At 33.2% G+C, this 17,786-nt stretch overlaps 2 protein-coding genes across 2 annotated transcripts; one reads left to right on the top strand and one right to left on the bottom strand.

Annotated features, from left to right (window-relative positions):
• The first annotated feature begins 4,215 nt into the window (after positions 1-4,215).
• On the top strand, positions 4,216-6,118 carry LOC106433840 (putative homeobox-leucine zipper protein ATHB-51). The gene is made up of 3 exons (XM_048768366.1): positions 4,216-4,333; positions 4,951-5,312; positions 5,765-6,118. The coding sequence occupies exons 1-3, from the start codon at positions 4,216-4,218 to the stop codon at positions 5,942-5,944; spliced, it is 660 nt and encodes a 219-aa protein (XP_048624323.1). The 3' UTR covers positions 5,945-6,118.
• A 1,037-nt stretch (positions 6,119-7,155) lies between these two features.
• LOC106433846 (probable glycosyltransferase At5g03795) lies at positions 7,156-10,144 on the bottom strand. Its single transcript, XM_013874675.3, has 4 exons — positions 9,744-10,144; positions 9,093-9,334; positions 8,295-8,643; positions 7,156-7,943 (listed from the first exon to the last, which is right to left on the bottom strand). The coding sequence occupies exons 1-4, from the start codon at positions 10,005-10,007 to the stop codon at positions 7,278-7,280; spliced, it is 1,521 nt and encodes a 506-aa protein (XP_013730129.1). The 5' UTR covers positions 10,008-10,144; the 3' UTR covers positions 7,156-7,277.
• Positions 10,145-17,786: the final 7,642 nt, after the last annotated feature.

Raw genomic sequence — 17,786 nt, 5'->3', positions numbered from 1 at the left:
CCTCGCTGCGAGAGGTCGCTCTGGTACAGAGCGGGTGTCATACCTTGCTCCAGTGGGTCGCTCTACACTCCAATCGTCTAGAACGGGTGCATCAGGTCGCTTCAGAACCTCGCTCCAATTCCCATTTCGCTAAGATGATCATTTATTATTCCTTAAGAGCCCAAATGTCTCCAAATACCTCCAAAAACTCCAAAGGATGCTCCAATACCTAATAAAGACTTATGTATGCAATATGAAACCTAAAGATGCCTAAATATTAATCTAAATGATTCAACATGTGCAAGAATAAATGACTAAAACAATGCAAATATGCAAGATATCAGTGATTAGTTGAGCTTTATCTCTTTACTTTAGCTTTATTTACTTTTAAATCACTAAAATTTACCAATCATGTTGTAGCTTTATTTTTAATAGTTAAAACCTAAATCATTCTATAAACTTTTACCAATCATGCTTTAGCTTTATTTTTAAAGCTACAACAAAAAAACTGAAACAAAATTTTTTTTAATGTATTTTAGGTAAAAAACCTAAAGCTTTTTTTTTATAGGCTGCAGATCTGTGAAATAAAAAAACTATCTATAATATCAAATAAATTATATAATCATAATTAAAAACATTTATAAATATTTAATTCAGTTTTTGGTGTTGTAAAAATTATTGAAATATTTTAAATAATATAAATATTATTTACGTATCACATTTTAAATAACAATAAACTTTGAGAATTTATAAAAAAAATATTAATATAAATTATTTTATTGATAAAAAATAATTATTTTATATATACATCACAGATTTCACATATTTTATTTTAAAATATCTACAGCCTATTATTTACAGCTACAACAAATTTAATTACATCAAAAATCTCTGCAAAAAAATTTACAGTAACAACTTTACAGTTACAGCTAATTTAGTTATAACTAAATTTTTAGAGGCACAATTGAACCAAGGTGATTCTGGTGATTCTAGCGTATCATAACATGGCTTAAAATGTGGTAGTGTATACTGAGTGAACTGTAAACGACAAAACAACCGAACGATGTATAATACATTCTGATTAATAATCACAAATGCTAAATTATCCGATATTCACGATGCCAGAGAGCCCAAGTAGAAAAACAATGGTATTACTATTTTGCAAAATCGAACCTGATATACGATTTCGTTTTACATGATATCATCGAAAACCAAATTGGTTTAAGTGGATAGAAGACTCATCATGTGGATCAATGACATGGATCAAGTTTGAATATCCTACCGAACATATAAATAGAAAGAAACAAATAATGAGAATTTTGTTTACTTTAAATAATATTTGATAATTTGCAAAAAGCAATCTCAGATCTTTTAATTGTTTTCACTATACAGGCAAAACAAACCTACAAAACCAATCTGAAAACTCTCCACTAAAAATTTGTTATCTCATTTGCAAATACTTTTAACTGTACATTCTTACTTTAAAAATATCTAAATATTAATTTACTGATATTACTTTAGAACTTTATAATAATGGAAAATAGAGTTATAAATAATTTGTTCTAACTACTAAATTATTTCTGAAAAGTTTCCAAAATAATGACAACGGATGGATTCTCCTGATCCTTCTGAGATCTTAGTTCTTGGGGCCTTCCTTTTTGTCTAATGCATGCATCAAACTCTGCCAAAAGTTCTTATGGGGATTTTAATTCAAATCTATTTATTTGACCGTATGGCATCAAAATGTTAATTATTGTACTTTCGAGGGCTCTATCTAGTTACGTGAAATCGTTAACCAAGCATGATTCCAGTCAATCAGTTACCTTCGGTTCTTAGCGTAGAAAATTAAGGGCCGTGGGTGGTAAGTAACGAACAAATAGTATTTTAAATCAATGCATTTCCTAACGTTCCTAAAAAAAAATCATCATTCTCTAACGTTCCTAAAAAAAATCACCATTTACAAGGAATAATAATTCTCTTTCATTCCCATTCTTCCTTTTTTTTTTTGTAGAGAATTAAAGAACAAAATTATACCTTGTTAAATTTGATAAGGAACAATCATTCCTTTTCATTCCTGTTATTTTATTCCCATACATTTTCTTTTTATTTGTTCTTCTTGTTTTTCGAATGGTCACCGGTCTTCATTATTCGCTGTTTTTTTGTTAAATCTATAAAGCTATATTTTATTTTGTTTTGTTTTATCGGTTATACACTCTTTACATGTGTTCTACTGTTTGTGTTGATTCCTCGCTTTCAAAAGTTGCTTTCAAAGTTTGCTTTTAGCCTTTCAGGCTACTGCACATGTGTACGTTTATCATAGATTTGGGCCTTTCATGTTACTGCATATATGTACGTTTACCATAGCATTTGGCCTTTCATCTTACTGCACATATGTACGTTTGTCATAGCTTTTGGCCTTTCAGGTAACTGCACATATAAACGTCTGTGAGTTACCAATAGTGACACATATAAACGTCTGTGAGTTACCAATAGTGACAAACATAGGTTTTGCATTATAATTTTTTGGGATTTTTAGGCAGTTGTGTGTGTATATAAGACAAAGCAAGAATACAAAATCTTATGGTTGATTAAAATGGATGCATATCTATTTATATGCATGATACCGAAAGTAGAGAGGGAAGTCATGTTGTCAGTTTCTATGGAGTTTTGTTAGGGGACCATTTCACTTATTTTAACCTTGACTTTGACCATTGATACCCCCACCCTGTATTAATTATGTAGAAGTTACAAAAGTTCATCTAAGATGATCAGTGTTCCGTCAATTTTTTTTTTTGGAATGAATCATTTTGTTTTCAACTACATTTACGCTTCCCTGTCTACAAGTAGGTATATGAATGTGATTAAAATGTTAAAGCCCACAAGTAGGTTTTTGTAAATGCTAATCAGGTTTAGAAGAGCATTCAAGTATATCGATCTGTATATATATAGTTAATCTACATTGCCTATGCTTTTGCCATATCGATTTTCCAATCAAGTATGTATATATATATATATGTATATATTATGTATATATAGATATTGTCTTCTTTTTTCTTTTTTTTTGAACAATACATGTTCTACAAAATTGGTGACCTAAAGAATAATAGTGAGGAGTGATGGAGAGATAATATTAGAAGATATTCTCATTACTATTATTATTATTATTATCTAGTTTACTATTGGTAAGACAATTACTTTTACTGTTTTAGGGTTTTTATGGTTTTTTTATATTTAGTTTTTTAGGCTTAAGTTTGTATTCAGTTTTATATATTTGATTAATAAAAGTTAAGAGTTTTCTCCTTATTCTTTGTTTTCGGCTAGAACATTGGTGTTCTTAACGAATTTAAGAAGACATTGATTTTATGTATTTTTAAACTAAATAAGATCATTGTGTTATTGTAGCTTCCGCTACATCAGGAGGGGATCGTCAACAGTAATTAAGTAGAAGCAATAAAAATGTATTTTTTCTCCGTTATTGTTATTCTTTCTATTTCAAAAAAAAAGTGTTATGTTTTCGAATTATCACACCTATTAAAAATATATTGTATTAAATTTTGATTATTAATTCATTATTTTGTAATTAAATTTTTTTATAACTTTTAACCAGTATAATTTTAATAAACACAATTATCTTTCTTCAAAGTCTACAATTTAGTATTAAATAATGCATTGAAAAGTTAAAATTTGTATATTTTTCAACAATTTTTTAAAACATGAATCTTTTTAAAACATAAGGAGTATTTAGCAAATGCATAATCCATATAAACCGTTCAATAACGTTGATTAAATCTCAGCCACCAAATCCGCTTTGTTTACTAGTGGTCTTTTCAAGGCAAAATCAACAACAAAAATCCAAGTTTAAAAGTTAGATTCAACGACTATATCATCTTTACGTAAATCTTAGGGAGATGACGTATGATGACGTGCAAGGTAAGACTAAAAAATCACACTTCAGCCTCTTTCTACCTCTAACTCCATACTCAACCTCTATCTCAATATAAGTATAAGTGTATAACTATCTCTTTCTCACTGCATGCTCTCACACTTCGTTGCACCTCCAAAAAATTGTATAGAAGAAGAAACTTATCGTCACGCCTGACCTGCTCGTATGGTCCACCAAAACCCTAATTTTGTATCTTAAAATTCGTCTGTAGAATAAAACCCTAAAATCTGTTCCTTCTTAATCATTTATCATGTCTTTTTATTAGATTCACAAGAACAGCAAGACTAAAGGAAATGGAATGGTCAACGACGAGCAATGTTGAAAACATGAGAGTTGCTTTTACGCCACTTCAGTGGCTGGAGTCTAACTCATCCAACTCGCTCCAAAACTTCAGCTATGATCCTTCTGCAGGTATATTCATTCACATGCATCTTTATATCCATATTTTTGTGGATTTGTTGTAATTGCGGTTGAGTTTTAAAATTTTCACCAAATTAAAATATAGCTAGGTTTGCATTAAATTTTCAAAAGGTCTTAAGAGCACCACTAATGGTGAGAGATTAAAAAGAAAATATTAGTATTTTATTTTTATGATTTTTTTTAAAGAAAATTAAAGAAATGTGAATGGTCAGTTGAATGTCTCTGTATAATAGAATTCTCAAAATTTGTTCAAAATGTTTCAAAGTAGAAACCATTTTCCTCTTTTTATTATTTTCTTTAATTTTAATTATGAGAGACTCAGAGAAATACGTCTACTATTTCCTTTTTTGGAAAAGATTCCATTTTATACAGTACTCCAGTATATAAACTTTTTTGAGGGAACGGGAAGTAGGATATAGACCACCGATATTCTATGACTTTCTTGGAACCATGCTCAGTGTTTCGAAAGTAGAAACGTCGCTTTTCAAATGTTTTGAGATTCGTTTTCTCGCTCAAGAAAAACTGGAATTTTTTTTGTATTGTATTTGAAATTATTATTGTTGAGCGTTTGTGTCGTTTTCTTTGTTTTTGTTGTTAAGTTTTACCAGGAAATTCGTTTACGCCTGTCCTTACGCAAACCGGACCGGTTATTTCTGTACCGGAATCATCAGAAAAGATCACCAATGCGTGCCAATATCCAAGTAACGACGACGAGATGATAAAGAAGAAGCAGAAACTAACGACTGAACAATTAGCTTCACTTGAACAGAGTTTTCAAGAAGATATCAAACTTGATTCAGACAGGAAGGTGAAGCTGTCGAAGGAGCTTCGTCTGCAGCCACGTCAGGTAGCTGTTTGGTTCCAGAACCGCCGTGCACGGTGGAGGGTGAAGCATCTCGAGGAGTCGTACAACTCGCTAAGGAAAGAGTACGACGTGGTTTCAAGACAGAATCAAATTCTACACGATGAGGTATATATATATATATATATTTTTTTTTTTTTTTGACAAGGCACGATGAGGTATAATATGCACCATTTAAAAAAAAAATCATGGGATCTTAGAGCATCTGTCTCCCTTTAGATATTCACCTAGGTAATTGATAGATAAAATATTACTAGCTAGTAGTTATTTAATACACTGTAGTTTATTTAATAATTACATTAGAAATCATACTAAAAGTAAGCAAATCATGGATTGCCATATAACTTTAAGAGTATCTCCAGTTTTTTTTTTGAAGTTTCTCAAACTAAAACCTATGTCACTTATCTCTCTACTTTTTGAGTTCTTTTTTTTTCTTCACAACATTTTCAAAAATTCTTATTTTATAATGATCAGATATTCGGTTGAGATACACCAATGTGATTTCTAAACTATTCATCCTTTGTTGTTTTAGCCCTTTAGTTTTTGATTTTGTGACGCAGGTGATGAATCTGAGAGGTGTAATACTAAAAGACCATTTGATGAAGAGGCAAATGAATCTGAACAACAATCAAATAGCCGGAGGGAGTCAAATTTACGGTACTGATCAATACAATAATCCAATGTGTGTTGCTTCTACTTGTTGGCCCCCGTTATCATCGCAACAGCCTTACCCATGGTAGGTGTTTCGGATCTTGGAGAGCGAGAGAGACTCACGTCGAGCTTAAGATTTGTTGGGAGTTTTAAATTTTAAGTAATGTTAGATTAAGGCAGACTTTTGCGCATTGTACGATTTTATCATATGAATGGAACGTTTCTGTGTCCTAAAATCTAAACCTAGCCATATTTTGGATCTGTAAATGGTTCATAGAAGGTCAGTGTACTTAGGGCAAATCGGTGGCCTTAGGACACAAGACAAACAATCTTAAAAGAATGTCTAAACAAAACAAGGTAGAATAAACGAACGAACCCTTTAAGACGGTCAAAGTTTAAGCAAAAAAAACATCAAGCACCCAAAGACAATGAACTTATTGGTATAAGAGACTACTTTTCTCCGCATAAGACCGTTGCTTTGATTTTCATGTGAGGACGAATCAAAGATCTTCACTATATCTTTCTGAAAAGTATGAATTTATCATCATTTATGGTATCCATTTTGAGCTAAAATTGAGCTTTTGAATAATTAAGCTCAAACTTAATTAAATGAGTTTTTTTGTCGACAATTAAATGAGTTAATTTCTAAAATTCCGTCCTTTGACGTCTGAAACAACCTCAATTATTGTAGTAAAATAATTTGACATAGAGAGCCATGTGTTTGTGGACAGAAAGCAAAAGTACTTCAGGTCGGATCAAACATAATCTAGTTCATGTACTGATCAAAATATTAGACCCAACGCGTGAATCCCTATAAAATCATAACAAATAATTCGCAACTATTAGATAAGTTCCAATTTCAATAACCCGACAAAACAATATAGAAGTACACGCCGCAGAGGAGATAGATAAAAATTAAATTGTTCACTATGGCCATAATCGTTTCTGCTGATGCCCCGTCGTCGTCAAGATTCCCGCTCCCGAGGCTCAAACCTGGCCTCGTTCACGAATACATTGATAACGTTAAAGCCTTCAAGTAATACAGAAATAACGAATCTGCCACAATTGATTATTCATGAACCTAGCGCTGCTGGTTCTGGCCCATCTAAAGGTTAGATCAGCTGAGCCCAGACTTGATGTATACACAATGTAATTAATTAACAAACAGAATTCACTAATAAATAAAACACCAAATTTTCAGCTAGATTTCTCTTCGAATTTTCCTATTGACGCTTGATTATTTGTAAATAATAAATAACTAAATAAGAAAAAACAGTTTTTTTTTGTGTTACAAAATTAATGAAGAAAAAAACTGAGCTTATTTGACATGAAAACATTTATACAAGAACAATTTCCCTGACATTTTCGATTATTTTCATTTCACACCCCGAACAAACAAAAATCTACAAACCCACCCGTAACTTATACCTCACGGATCCTCACATTCAACCTCCTTACCCAAATAGAATGAAGAATCATATGAAACACATCAAACCTCTTAGCCGGAGAGTTCACCTCAAAGTGCCGCCTAACCTTCAACACTCTTCGGTACATCCTCAGATACTGTCTCGGAGATATCGACGTCAAGATCGTTTTCAAATTTGGTATGTCCTCCACGGAAACAATAACCGAAAACGATGGCCAATTCAACACATCGCTGAAAGGAGGAACGTAACCTGAGTTTATCAAAACCGGAACACATCCCGAGTAAAGCGCCTCGACGATCCTAGGGCTAGCAACCTCGTAACCACTCGGACATATGCAGAACTTACTGTTCCGCATCGTGTCCGAATAAGACGTTCCTTTAGGTAGATATTTGTGTACTCTAATGTCACTATCTTTGTTCTCCCAATGTTGGAGCAAGACTGGTCTTACGGGTCCGTGTACACCTCCTGCGAAGAAGGCAAGGATCGGACGGCTGGAAGGTGATGGGCCACCGACTAGTCCTTTTAAGGAACCTGTTAGTAGGTTGATCTCAGGTATGGAGACATCTTTTCTCGGTTTGAATCTCTCCGACGTGTTGGCATTGCATAGAGCTCGTATAGAGTTTTGTCCTAGATGTGGATGAGAAAAGCTTGCCTCAGGACCCTATACCAAAATGAAGTTCAAGATTATAACCGTATTAATTAATACTCCCTCCCTCCGTTCCTTAATGATAAACTTTTTAGAAAAAAAGTTTGTTTCAAAAAAAGGAATTTTTGTGTGTTTTTATGAAAAAATTATAAACTTCAAAAAAATTAATTGACTTTATTAAATTATTATTGGTTAAAAATTATTGAAAATTGAAAATTACAGAGAAAACGATACATTTATTATGGTAGTTTAATGTGTTTTATTAATATGTGTGAAAATACCAAAAAAATCTATCTTTTAGGAACGGATGAAGTATACAACAAGTAACGCCTACACACATATGCATAATTTATACTAGTAGCGTACCCAGTCATGGCAAGACAGTATGAAATGGTCAGCTCCGATGCTACGGTTCCAATACGGGTACTTATCACCCACAAGATCAATGTAGTCCCTGACGGTTTTTCGGATGGGGCTGAAATCGTGAGAGTCGCGTTCATACACATATCGTACCATCTTGACGACACTGAGGGGTAAATAAAAGGCGTGGGCCTTTTCTGGATTATTGGTACGGAAACGTGTATCGGTTTCCATCTCGTAGATGAAGTTTCCTTCCATAGAGTATATGCTTTTGCATGGACCATCGTGGAACAACGGTGGCTCGCCTTCTTTGTACACAAATATTTTGAACTGTTTCTCCATTTCCAAGTAGCTCCTAACCAATCCAAGACCAATATGATTAAAAAAAGCATTAGCACATGCATCGTGATCATGCGTATCATACCTTTCTCTACATTACATGAATAACAATTTATGCACATTTATAGAAGTTTTTTTCCTTTTCCTTTTTATTAGCAAAAACTAGTAGAAATTTATAGCTTAATATTCAAATTCAATACTAGAAATTTCCTAGGCGTTAATTGTGAATTGTGTTTTATATCTCAAACACGTTTGGCTTAGAATTTAATTAATTCAAATAAATTCTTAATTAGCGAGACAATAAATTCATGTTTCCAATCCGTTTTGACTTTTAATTAAATTCAAATAAATGCTAAGCGAACCTAAATGTTTTGGAACTTCAAACAAAATAGATACCATTAAGTAAAAGAAAACCATCATAATTAAAACATGACAAAAAGATAGTAGTAGTATCATTTTACTTACCGATGAAAGGCCTTGGCATTCCAATACATCGGGCCAAGAGGTACATAGTCCGGGTCGTCCAGGGGATCGTTTATCGAGGCGGCTTTGATGGCGACTCGAGCCTTCTGTAGTTCGAATTCAATTTTCTTTAAATTGCTGATAACTCTTTTCTTCATTAGTTTCAACGATGCCGTAGAGCTGACGTTACTACTCGTTGAAGCAATGTTGATGGGGTTCAATTGAATTGTCCGATTGTAGTTACCCTGTTTCAATATATTTAGTTGCTTTAGATTGTTATGAATGTATAAAACACAATTTCACCAACGTGTTGTTGATTAATTAGTTGATTGTTAGACCACCCGACCGCACAACATATCATAAAACATTTCTCCATAATCTTTGTTCATTAATTTGGTTTTGCCGACCCGTTTCTCATCTTCAGTAAAAACAATTATAATTTACAGTTAACAAAATATTTTAAACAGGTGTCTGTAGTTTGACCCAGACTTTGAAACATAAAATTTAAAATAAATATTTGTTGTTAGTGTAGAATTAGAAAATAAATAGATCAATATTTTTAAAAGGCAGAATAAAAAGAAAAGACATGCAAAGATAGGAAGATGGAGAAACAAGAAAGGAACAATTTTGATATTCCTAAGTAATTTCTCTAACCTGAATAGATTCCGCTTTAGTTGATAAAGATGATGTTGGTGGCGACGGAGATGGTGCCGCCGGAGGCAGAGATGGATAAGAAGGAAGAGGAGGAGATATTTGATTAGTGGACAAAGATGTCAAGAAAGATGTTGGATTTTTAGGACCAATATTTACAAAGACGAAACCAGAAACGACAAGAAGAGGAACCATGAAGAGAAAGAGTTTTGCTGAGGAACATGCAGACATGATTTTACACTTCCCATCAACATATTCATCTCCCATTTCACTCTGTCTTAATTATCTTCTCTGAGAAGAAGGTGATAAAGACTGAAGAAGAAGACAAAGAATCAAAGCAAAGAAGTTTTTTTTATAATTAATTAATTCACTTTTATTCTTTCGGTTTTTGCGCAGCATATATCAAGAGGGTTTAAAGCCGGTGAATTGAAGAATAACATTTGGTAATAAGTGGTTGCTCCCTCGTGCCAAGCGTCATCGTTCCACATTCTCTTTAATTCTCACATGCAAACTTCTCTCTATTCCTTCGTTTACCCCCAAACTTCTTAATCCTATGATTCTATCAAACCAAAACTCTCGTATATTAAGATCATCTATATTGGAAAGTTATTAAATAACAAACAAACTAAAAATAAAAGCAATTCAAATGTCAATATCTCAAATGATTGGAATTTCATTCAAAAATATTTTGAAATATCTCATTTGATATTTGCTCGAGTAGAGCTTTTAACATTTAAGATTTTTTTTTTATTTTTGTTAGATATTCGTAAATGAAAATGCTCTAACAGCTTACAATATTTACAAACGGAAAATATTTAAAACCAATTTGCACAATTCTACACACAAAAAGCGCAATTGTCGACCATTGGCTAGAAAATTCAATATAAACCGTAGAATGAAAAGACGTCTACACGCATACTCTCCCAGGCACGGTGCTCGAGGCACAAACCAGATCTAGTTCTTCTCGGCGCCGGCAACGGCGCATTTCGCCGGCGCTAAACCCTCTGACAATGCTACTCCTCTCACTTACTCTCGTGATCCTGTTTCACTGTTCTATGTACTGGTTATCTGCTCGTGTTATTTGGATGGTGGGAACAAGACGAACCCGACAGAAGTTAAGACGGAGACGAGGACTCTTTGTCACGCTTCTTCTGGTGGTCCTCTCTTGCCAACTAGTCTTTCCTCCAGCAATGAGTCGAGAGGATTCTTTCGCCGCGGCTATACGTCGGTCTTTGGGTTCAAACCCTGACGTACTTTCTTCTGTTCGCCGCCAGACAAGTCACGATGTGCACTATGTCCAAGCGTTCAATCGGCGGAGCATCAATATCAACCAACAAGCTCAAGCGCCTCGTCTCCGGCGAGACTTGAGTCCCACAAACCACTGCGGGATGCTCCTATTCTTCAAACCGGCGTCAGATCTAGAAGCTTCATGTGTACAGATCCGAAGTTCTTCGGTATACTTTCACTTTCCCCATACCATAAAGTGAAGCTCTTCACCCTCCCGTCGATTCTCTTCGACTGTGGATTCACGGGTTTCCCTCCTCCATGTAGTACAAGCTTATACATTTCCTGTGGGAAAAAGTTAAAGGAGGTTTTACCGAACGCGGTCCTCTTTCGATCATCCTCCTCTTTTGAGGAGAAACTGTTACCACCATTCCCTCTCTCCATAGAAAGAGGAGTTACTCCTCGGTCTCGTTGCCGAGCGTCTGCTTCAGCTTCCTCATCGGTTTATTATCTTGCGTAGCGGTCTCTACGGGACCTGAAGATGCAATCGAGATTACTTCGTTTTTTCTCGTAGATGAGGTCTGGACCTCAACGTCACTTTATGTGACTATTATCCAGCTATCTGACTTTGTCGTGAAGGCTACCTCGACGCATTCAAGCACCGTCTCGAATTCGTTGTCATCTTCGATTGAAGACCTATCTTGCTTAGTTTATTTATGTGTTGTATGTTATGTTTATGGCCAAAGAGGATCGATGGATAATTCCCTCTATCTGTTGTAGTGATGATGTTTGAGTATGAATGAAAGAAAGTTTGTGATAAAAAAAAAACCTTAGAATGAAAACTGGTACGTTGTAGGAATGTTTTAGTTACTTGGATAATGTAAAAGTTCATGAGACGATCTGTGTATCGATCAAGCCTGAAAATCCGGTTAAGGATCCTGAAAAGTATGAATATATATTTTTTGGTAAAAATATATTTCTGTCACGTTAGAGTTAAAGCCATGATCAGTAGAGTAGAAAAGGATATATGCATGCACTAAAAAATATCAGTGAATTTTCTAATTAATTATAATGTATACAGTATTTGTTAGAACTGCTAAGAATAAAGTATCCTCGTATCACTTATGATTATGTCATTAGTTACATTAATCTCTGTAATCTCTTTGATTATGCCATTTAGTTATGTTTTATGCCTATGTAGTACTCTTTTAATCAATAGTCTTCAAACTTTAAACTCAGTAAAACCATCTTCAATCTAAGCAAGAATATTGGTTGAAATGTGCTAAGTAAACAGATATTTGTACTTGCTGATATAGAAAAGCAAACAATATATTATGGTTTAATTAACCTTACGGCATTTTCGGTAGATTCTATAGTAACGTAGCAGTGGGGAAAAGATGTTTTACCTTGATACGCAATGCATCCACAAGAATGCATAATCAGTAGAGCCCGCATTTTTTAATGCAATCACAATAAATAAAAAATATTCATACTTCGAGATATCTCGTTCAGTAGCTTATAGTCGGTTGAGTTTAATTAGTCAAAAGATCTACTAAGAGATCACATGTGTTTAGCATGTATATGAAACTAACTTCCACTTAACCTTTACTTTTCTTTTCCATCTTAACAAACCTTTTTGTTTTCTTCCTCGAGACTCCTACGTCATTTCGTTTCGGTTTTCCAACAAGTGTCGTACTAAACCGAATGAAACCAAAAATTCTAATTTGCTAAGCTGGCTTTTCGTTTTGTTACAACTATAGTATAAATATTTATTAATTTTTCAAATTTTAAATTGAGTAAATCGAGTGCATTTATCTGTACCACTTTCAACATCACTTTTCTTCTTCTGGTTTAGGCTCCTACTGGGTCAGTTTCCTTGGTGGTAACTTTTATACATCAATGAGATTTTTTTTTTTTTGGACAACAAGGATTCATTAAAATCTAGAGTTTAAGAGATACAAGGGCTTGGACCAGAATGTCAGGCCTTAGCATATAAGTCCGCAGGCCCATTAAGTTCTCTTTTGATGAAGCTAAAACGACAGGAAAAAAACATAGAGGAGATCGTTTCGATATCCGAAAGCACTCCGTAGAGTTCAATCGATCGTCGTCCCGATGATAAAGCTCTGATGAGCACTTGAGAATTTGATCTGAGCCAGATGTGGTTGATGTTGAGGTCCATGGCGTGGAGGAGGGCGTATCTGACCGCGAGAGCCTCTGCCATGCAAGCGGAGGAGATGTGATCTTGAAAGAGCGATCCGCAGTTGAGCTCTGTTCCCTCTTGATCTGTGAATATCCAAGCTAAGCCTCCATTCCGTGAGTCGACCCTCCAGGCTGCATCAGTATTACAAATCGAGATTTGAGAATGGTGTGGTTGAGGGGATTGGGTGTGAAGAGGTTGCAGCGGGAGTGGTGGTTTGTTGAGTCGTTGTTGCACCTGGTCCCATTCCTTGATTGCGATGATCGCTTTAAGGGTCACATCCTTGGTTGTGGAGGGATTCTTTTCGAAGAGGAGTTGGTTTCGTGATGTCCAAAGGAACCAACATAACCACGGGAAGGCGTTGCTAGTGAATCCATACGGCGGGAGAGTAGTCCAAGTATATGATGACATTAGGGCCGCTTTAACTGAGGTGCATCCCGCTGCATTGAAGGATTTGGACCAGGGCCCTAAAGCCCAGACTTCCTGAGCGAAATTGCAATGTAGCAGCAGATGGAGTGTGGTTTCAGGTTCCCCGCATCGACATCACATAGTGGTGATCTGCATTCCCCGTTTTTGGAGATTCTCGACTGTAGGTAATGTGTTTTGGCCTATCTTCCATAGAAACATTTTAAGTTTTGGTAGCAGCTTAGGGGACCAAATATGCTTGTTCCAATTCCATCCATCAGCATCGTTTTCCAAGAGTGTTGGAGTCGATTGAGTTTTTGCTGATTGCAGGGCTAGATAACCTGATTTTGCTGAGTACTCTCCCGAGTTATGGAAGCTCCAGACATGGGAATCCGACACTCCAAGCTTGTTGGGGCGTAGAGTCAGGATGTGGGACACTAACTCCGGCATGAGGTTATTGATTTTTGTTTGATTCCATTCTTTGGTTTCGCGAGACAAGAGATCTGAAACTAAAAGGTCATGATCTTCCATGAGAACAGGTCCATGCGGTCTCAAGTTTGTCTCTGGGTTGATCCAAGAATCTTTCCAAATGCTAGTAGACTCTCCATCTCCTATAACTTTACCTAGGTGTTGTAAAAGGATGTCTCTGTCGAGTAAAATACCCTTTCAACCACGAGAGGAAAAGGATGAAGCATCAACTTTGAAAAAGGAGGCATTATTACAATACTTTCCAATTAAGATGCGGGAGAAGAGACAATCAGGTTTAGTGAGAAGACGCCACGCGATCTTTGCCAGCAATGCCTGATTGAAGGCTTGTATATCACGGAAGTCCAAGCCTCCGAAGCTCTTAGGCAAGGTGAATTTGTCCCACGAGATCCAACAAATCTTCTTCTCGCCCTTTTTTGAGTCCCACCAAAATCTTGTGAGGACCGATTGAATGCGTTTGCACAAACTAACAGGTAGCTCAAAGCACGTCATTGCAAAAGTGGGGATTGGGTTTTTGGCCTGCGAAATTTTTATGAGAGGAAAAAAAAAATACAAGAGGAAACAAAGATTGGGTTTTTGGATTTGAAAAATTACATACCCGGTCCATCCCGATACTAGTTTGATGGTATGTGTGGATCACATAATCACATTCACACCGTGTTGTTTAACTGTTATACATTTGGTAGACTGGGAATAAACAATATACTTAGCGTATACAATGATTTCAAATCTGTATTATTAACCGGAACGTCCGTACTAATTTTTCTGTGTAAATCAGAACCAAGATTGTGAACAGCGACATTTTTCTGTGTAAATCAGAACCAAGATTGTGAACAGCGAAGGTGTCACTGCTGTTTAATACTCTCTTCCTTAACCTTTGGACTCTCCCAAAAGACAAGTTTCTTGTAATTTTTATTTTAGTCGCAAGTTGATTCTTCCCAACGAAAGTCTTTACAGATTGCATAACACAGTAAAAAAATTTTGAACCTTCACCATACAAAGGAAAGTAAATCCAAATAAAGTAAGAGATGCATGTTGTTCTGCAGCTTTACGCGTACAAAAGCATTGCAGAAGAAGCTCCTACAATTTAAATATATTTTTATAAAAACGGTGTTACTTAAGTTTTCGTTTAATATACATGTTTATATTTATAATTGAATTTTGTTTTGTAATCATCTTAATTTGTAGTTCTAATCTATTAGCGGTTGTATTGATTTATAAAAGTATTAATATGTAATTAGATTTTGATAAGTCACATGCAAGAGATATATTGAAACTTACAGAGACATGTATTTACTTACTATTTACAAAAGGACTTCCCCCATTTGAGACAAGATGTATGTGTAAATGTACTTTCACATTATGTTGTTTACTTCTTGTGGAGCACATTCGAACTCATCAAATACAAAATAATACGAGGATATATCAAACATGAACACATGATTCTTGAGGGGGGGCTGGCACTACTTAACGACACGTCAACCAATCAAATTTAGACAGCCTTTATATATTAGAAAACCGTAATTTCTTAAAAGACTAGGGATTAACCCGGGCTACGCCCGGAATTTTTATTTTTTTTTCTAATTTAAGTTGTTAAATTATTTATATTTAGGTTATGATATATATTTATATAAATGTTAAGATGCATGTCATAATTAAACTTTATTTTTAAATTTTAACACGTTAAATTAACATATTTTTAACTATTTAAATATTTTTTGTAATTTTGTTGGCTATCTAGTTATCATATTTAGCAAAACTATCTGTTGAGTGTTGCAATAAATTTTTTAGATATTTAATTAAACTGCAGAGTATTTTCGGATCGACCACATGCTCAACAATCGATCGATCCGTAAAAAGATGGTCGATCTCCTTGGCCAGGTAAGTACAATTTTAGCAAAAATATCTTTGATTTTCAAATATTAAGTATATAACTATTCTTTTGAATATTGATTTTTTGAATTGTATTTTTTGATTAAATTATTGTATTATAATGTTTATGTAAATATTTTTTGTGATGTTTGAATTTGTGCTGTTAGTATACTTAACCTAGATGATATTGATGTTTAACAATTTTTTTTTCTTCTGGAAATAGAAAATAATGATATATCAAAATATATCTAATACTTGTTAAATGATAGTATAATGTAAATTACATCCATTATTTGAAAATAACCATTTGTTGTTTTTATTTTTTTTTTAAATCAAAAATTATTTTTATTTAAAAACATTATTCATATATAATATAATAGTTTAAGTTTGAAAGATTAATCTATATATATATATTATGTATATTTTTAAAAAAATAATTTAAGATATTATATATTGAGTAACTGAATTTCTTATCTTGAAAATGAAGTATTTATCTTTTTGTGTTCATGTTATACTCACCAATCCAGCATTGATATTTATAACTCAGTATGTTTTTAAAAAAACTTAGTTTTAAGTAATAAACGAATTTAATAAATTAAATTCACCACCTATAATGTTCTGTAAACTATATTTGAAAACTTTCTAAAATTATATTTTAAGCATAATATTACTATTATTTAATTTAAGTTATTTTAAGCATAATATATGCTAAACCAACTTAAATTATATTTACAATATGACCATCATAAACCGGTTAATAAACCAAAAACAATACTAAACCAACGTGAACCAATACCTGATTCGGCGAGGAAAGAAGTGTTCGGGATAAACGCTTGAATGGTTATTAACTGTAATGGTTTGATCACGAAAGAGTTAGTATGAATATTAACAATAAAATTATGGATTAGATTAATTTAAATTTGTAAGAATACCTTTGAGTCTATGAAAATCAATTCAATTCCCATGAATAAGTTTGGCTTTTGGAAGTTCCGGGTTTCCCAACAATGAATCCACCTAACAAAAAGTTCGTTGTTATAAAAAATCTCATTCAAGGTCATTAAAGGTTTTTGGGACGACAAGTGTTGATGGTGGAACCATTTTTTTGCTCGAGTGCTTTGAAGTTTTCCTTGATAGTTTGAGGTTGATGTTGATGGAATAATGAATTTTATAGGAACTTTCTTGATGTAAAACTATACATTTTTATTTATCTTTTGTTTAATGTGGTATTTCCATTTTTATATAATTTACTACCATTTTAAGATATATGTACATTTTAAGATAGATGTTTAAATCTTAATGTATTTTTTTCATTTTTTAAAATGTTTATTTCCATTTTTTATTTAAGTAATATCTATATTTTTATTTTAAAATAGATATTTAAATCTTAATGTACTTTTTCCATTTTTTTTAAATTGTGTATTTACTTATATTATGTATTTTACATTTTAAGATAAATGTTTAATGCTTAATGAATTTTTCCCATTTTTTTAAAAAAATTGTGTATTTACTTATTATTATATATATAATTCATATATTATATATTTACATTATTTACTTATTATTTATTTTTCTGTATATGTATTTCCATTTCTTGTTCTTTTTATTTACTTAATATCTCTATTTTACATTTTAATAAATCTTAATTTTCATTTTCCATTTTCTTTAAATTGTATATTTCCATTTGTTATATTTTCTATTTACGTAATATCTTTATTTTAAATTTTAAGATATATTTTTAAATTTTAATGTAATTTTCTATTTTTAAATTGTGTATTTACTTATATCATATATTTACTTATTATTCATTTTTCTTTATATTGTGTATTTCTATTTTCTTATACTTTCTATTTACTAATAATTTT

Source organism: Brassica napus, chromosome C9 (assembly GCF_020379485.1).
Source record: "Brassica napus cultivar Da-Ae chromosome C9, Da-Ae, whole genome shotgun sequence".
Taxonomy (NCBI): Eukaryota; Viridiplantae; Streptophyta; class Magnoliopsida; order Brassicales; family Brassicaceae; genus Brassica; species Brassica napus.
This window is presented reverse-complemented; position numbering and strand designations above follow the sequence as displayed.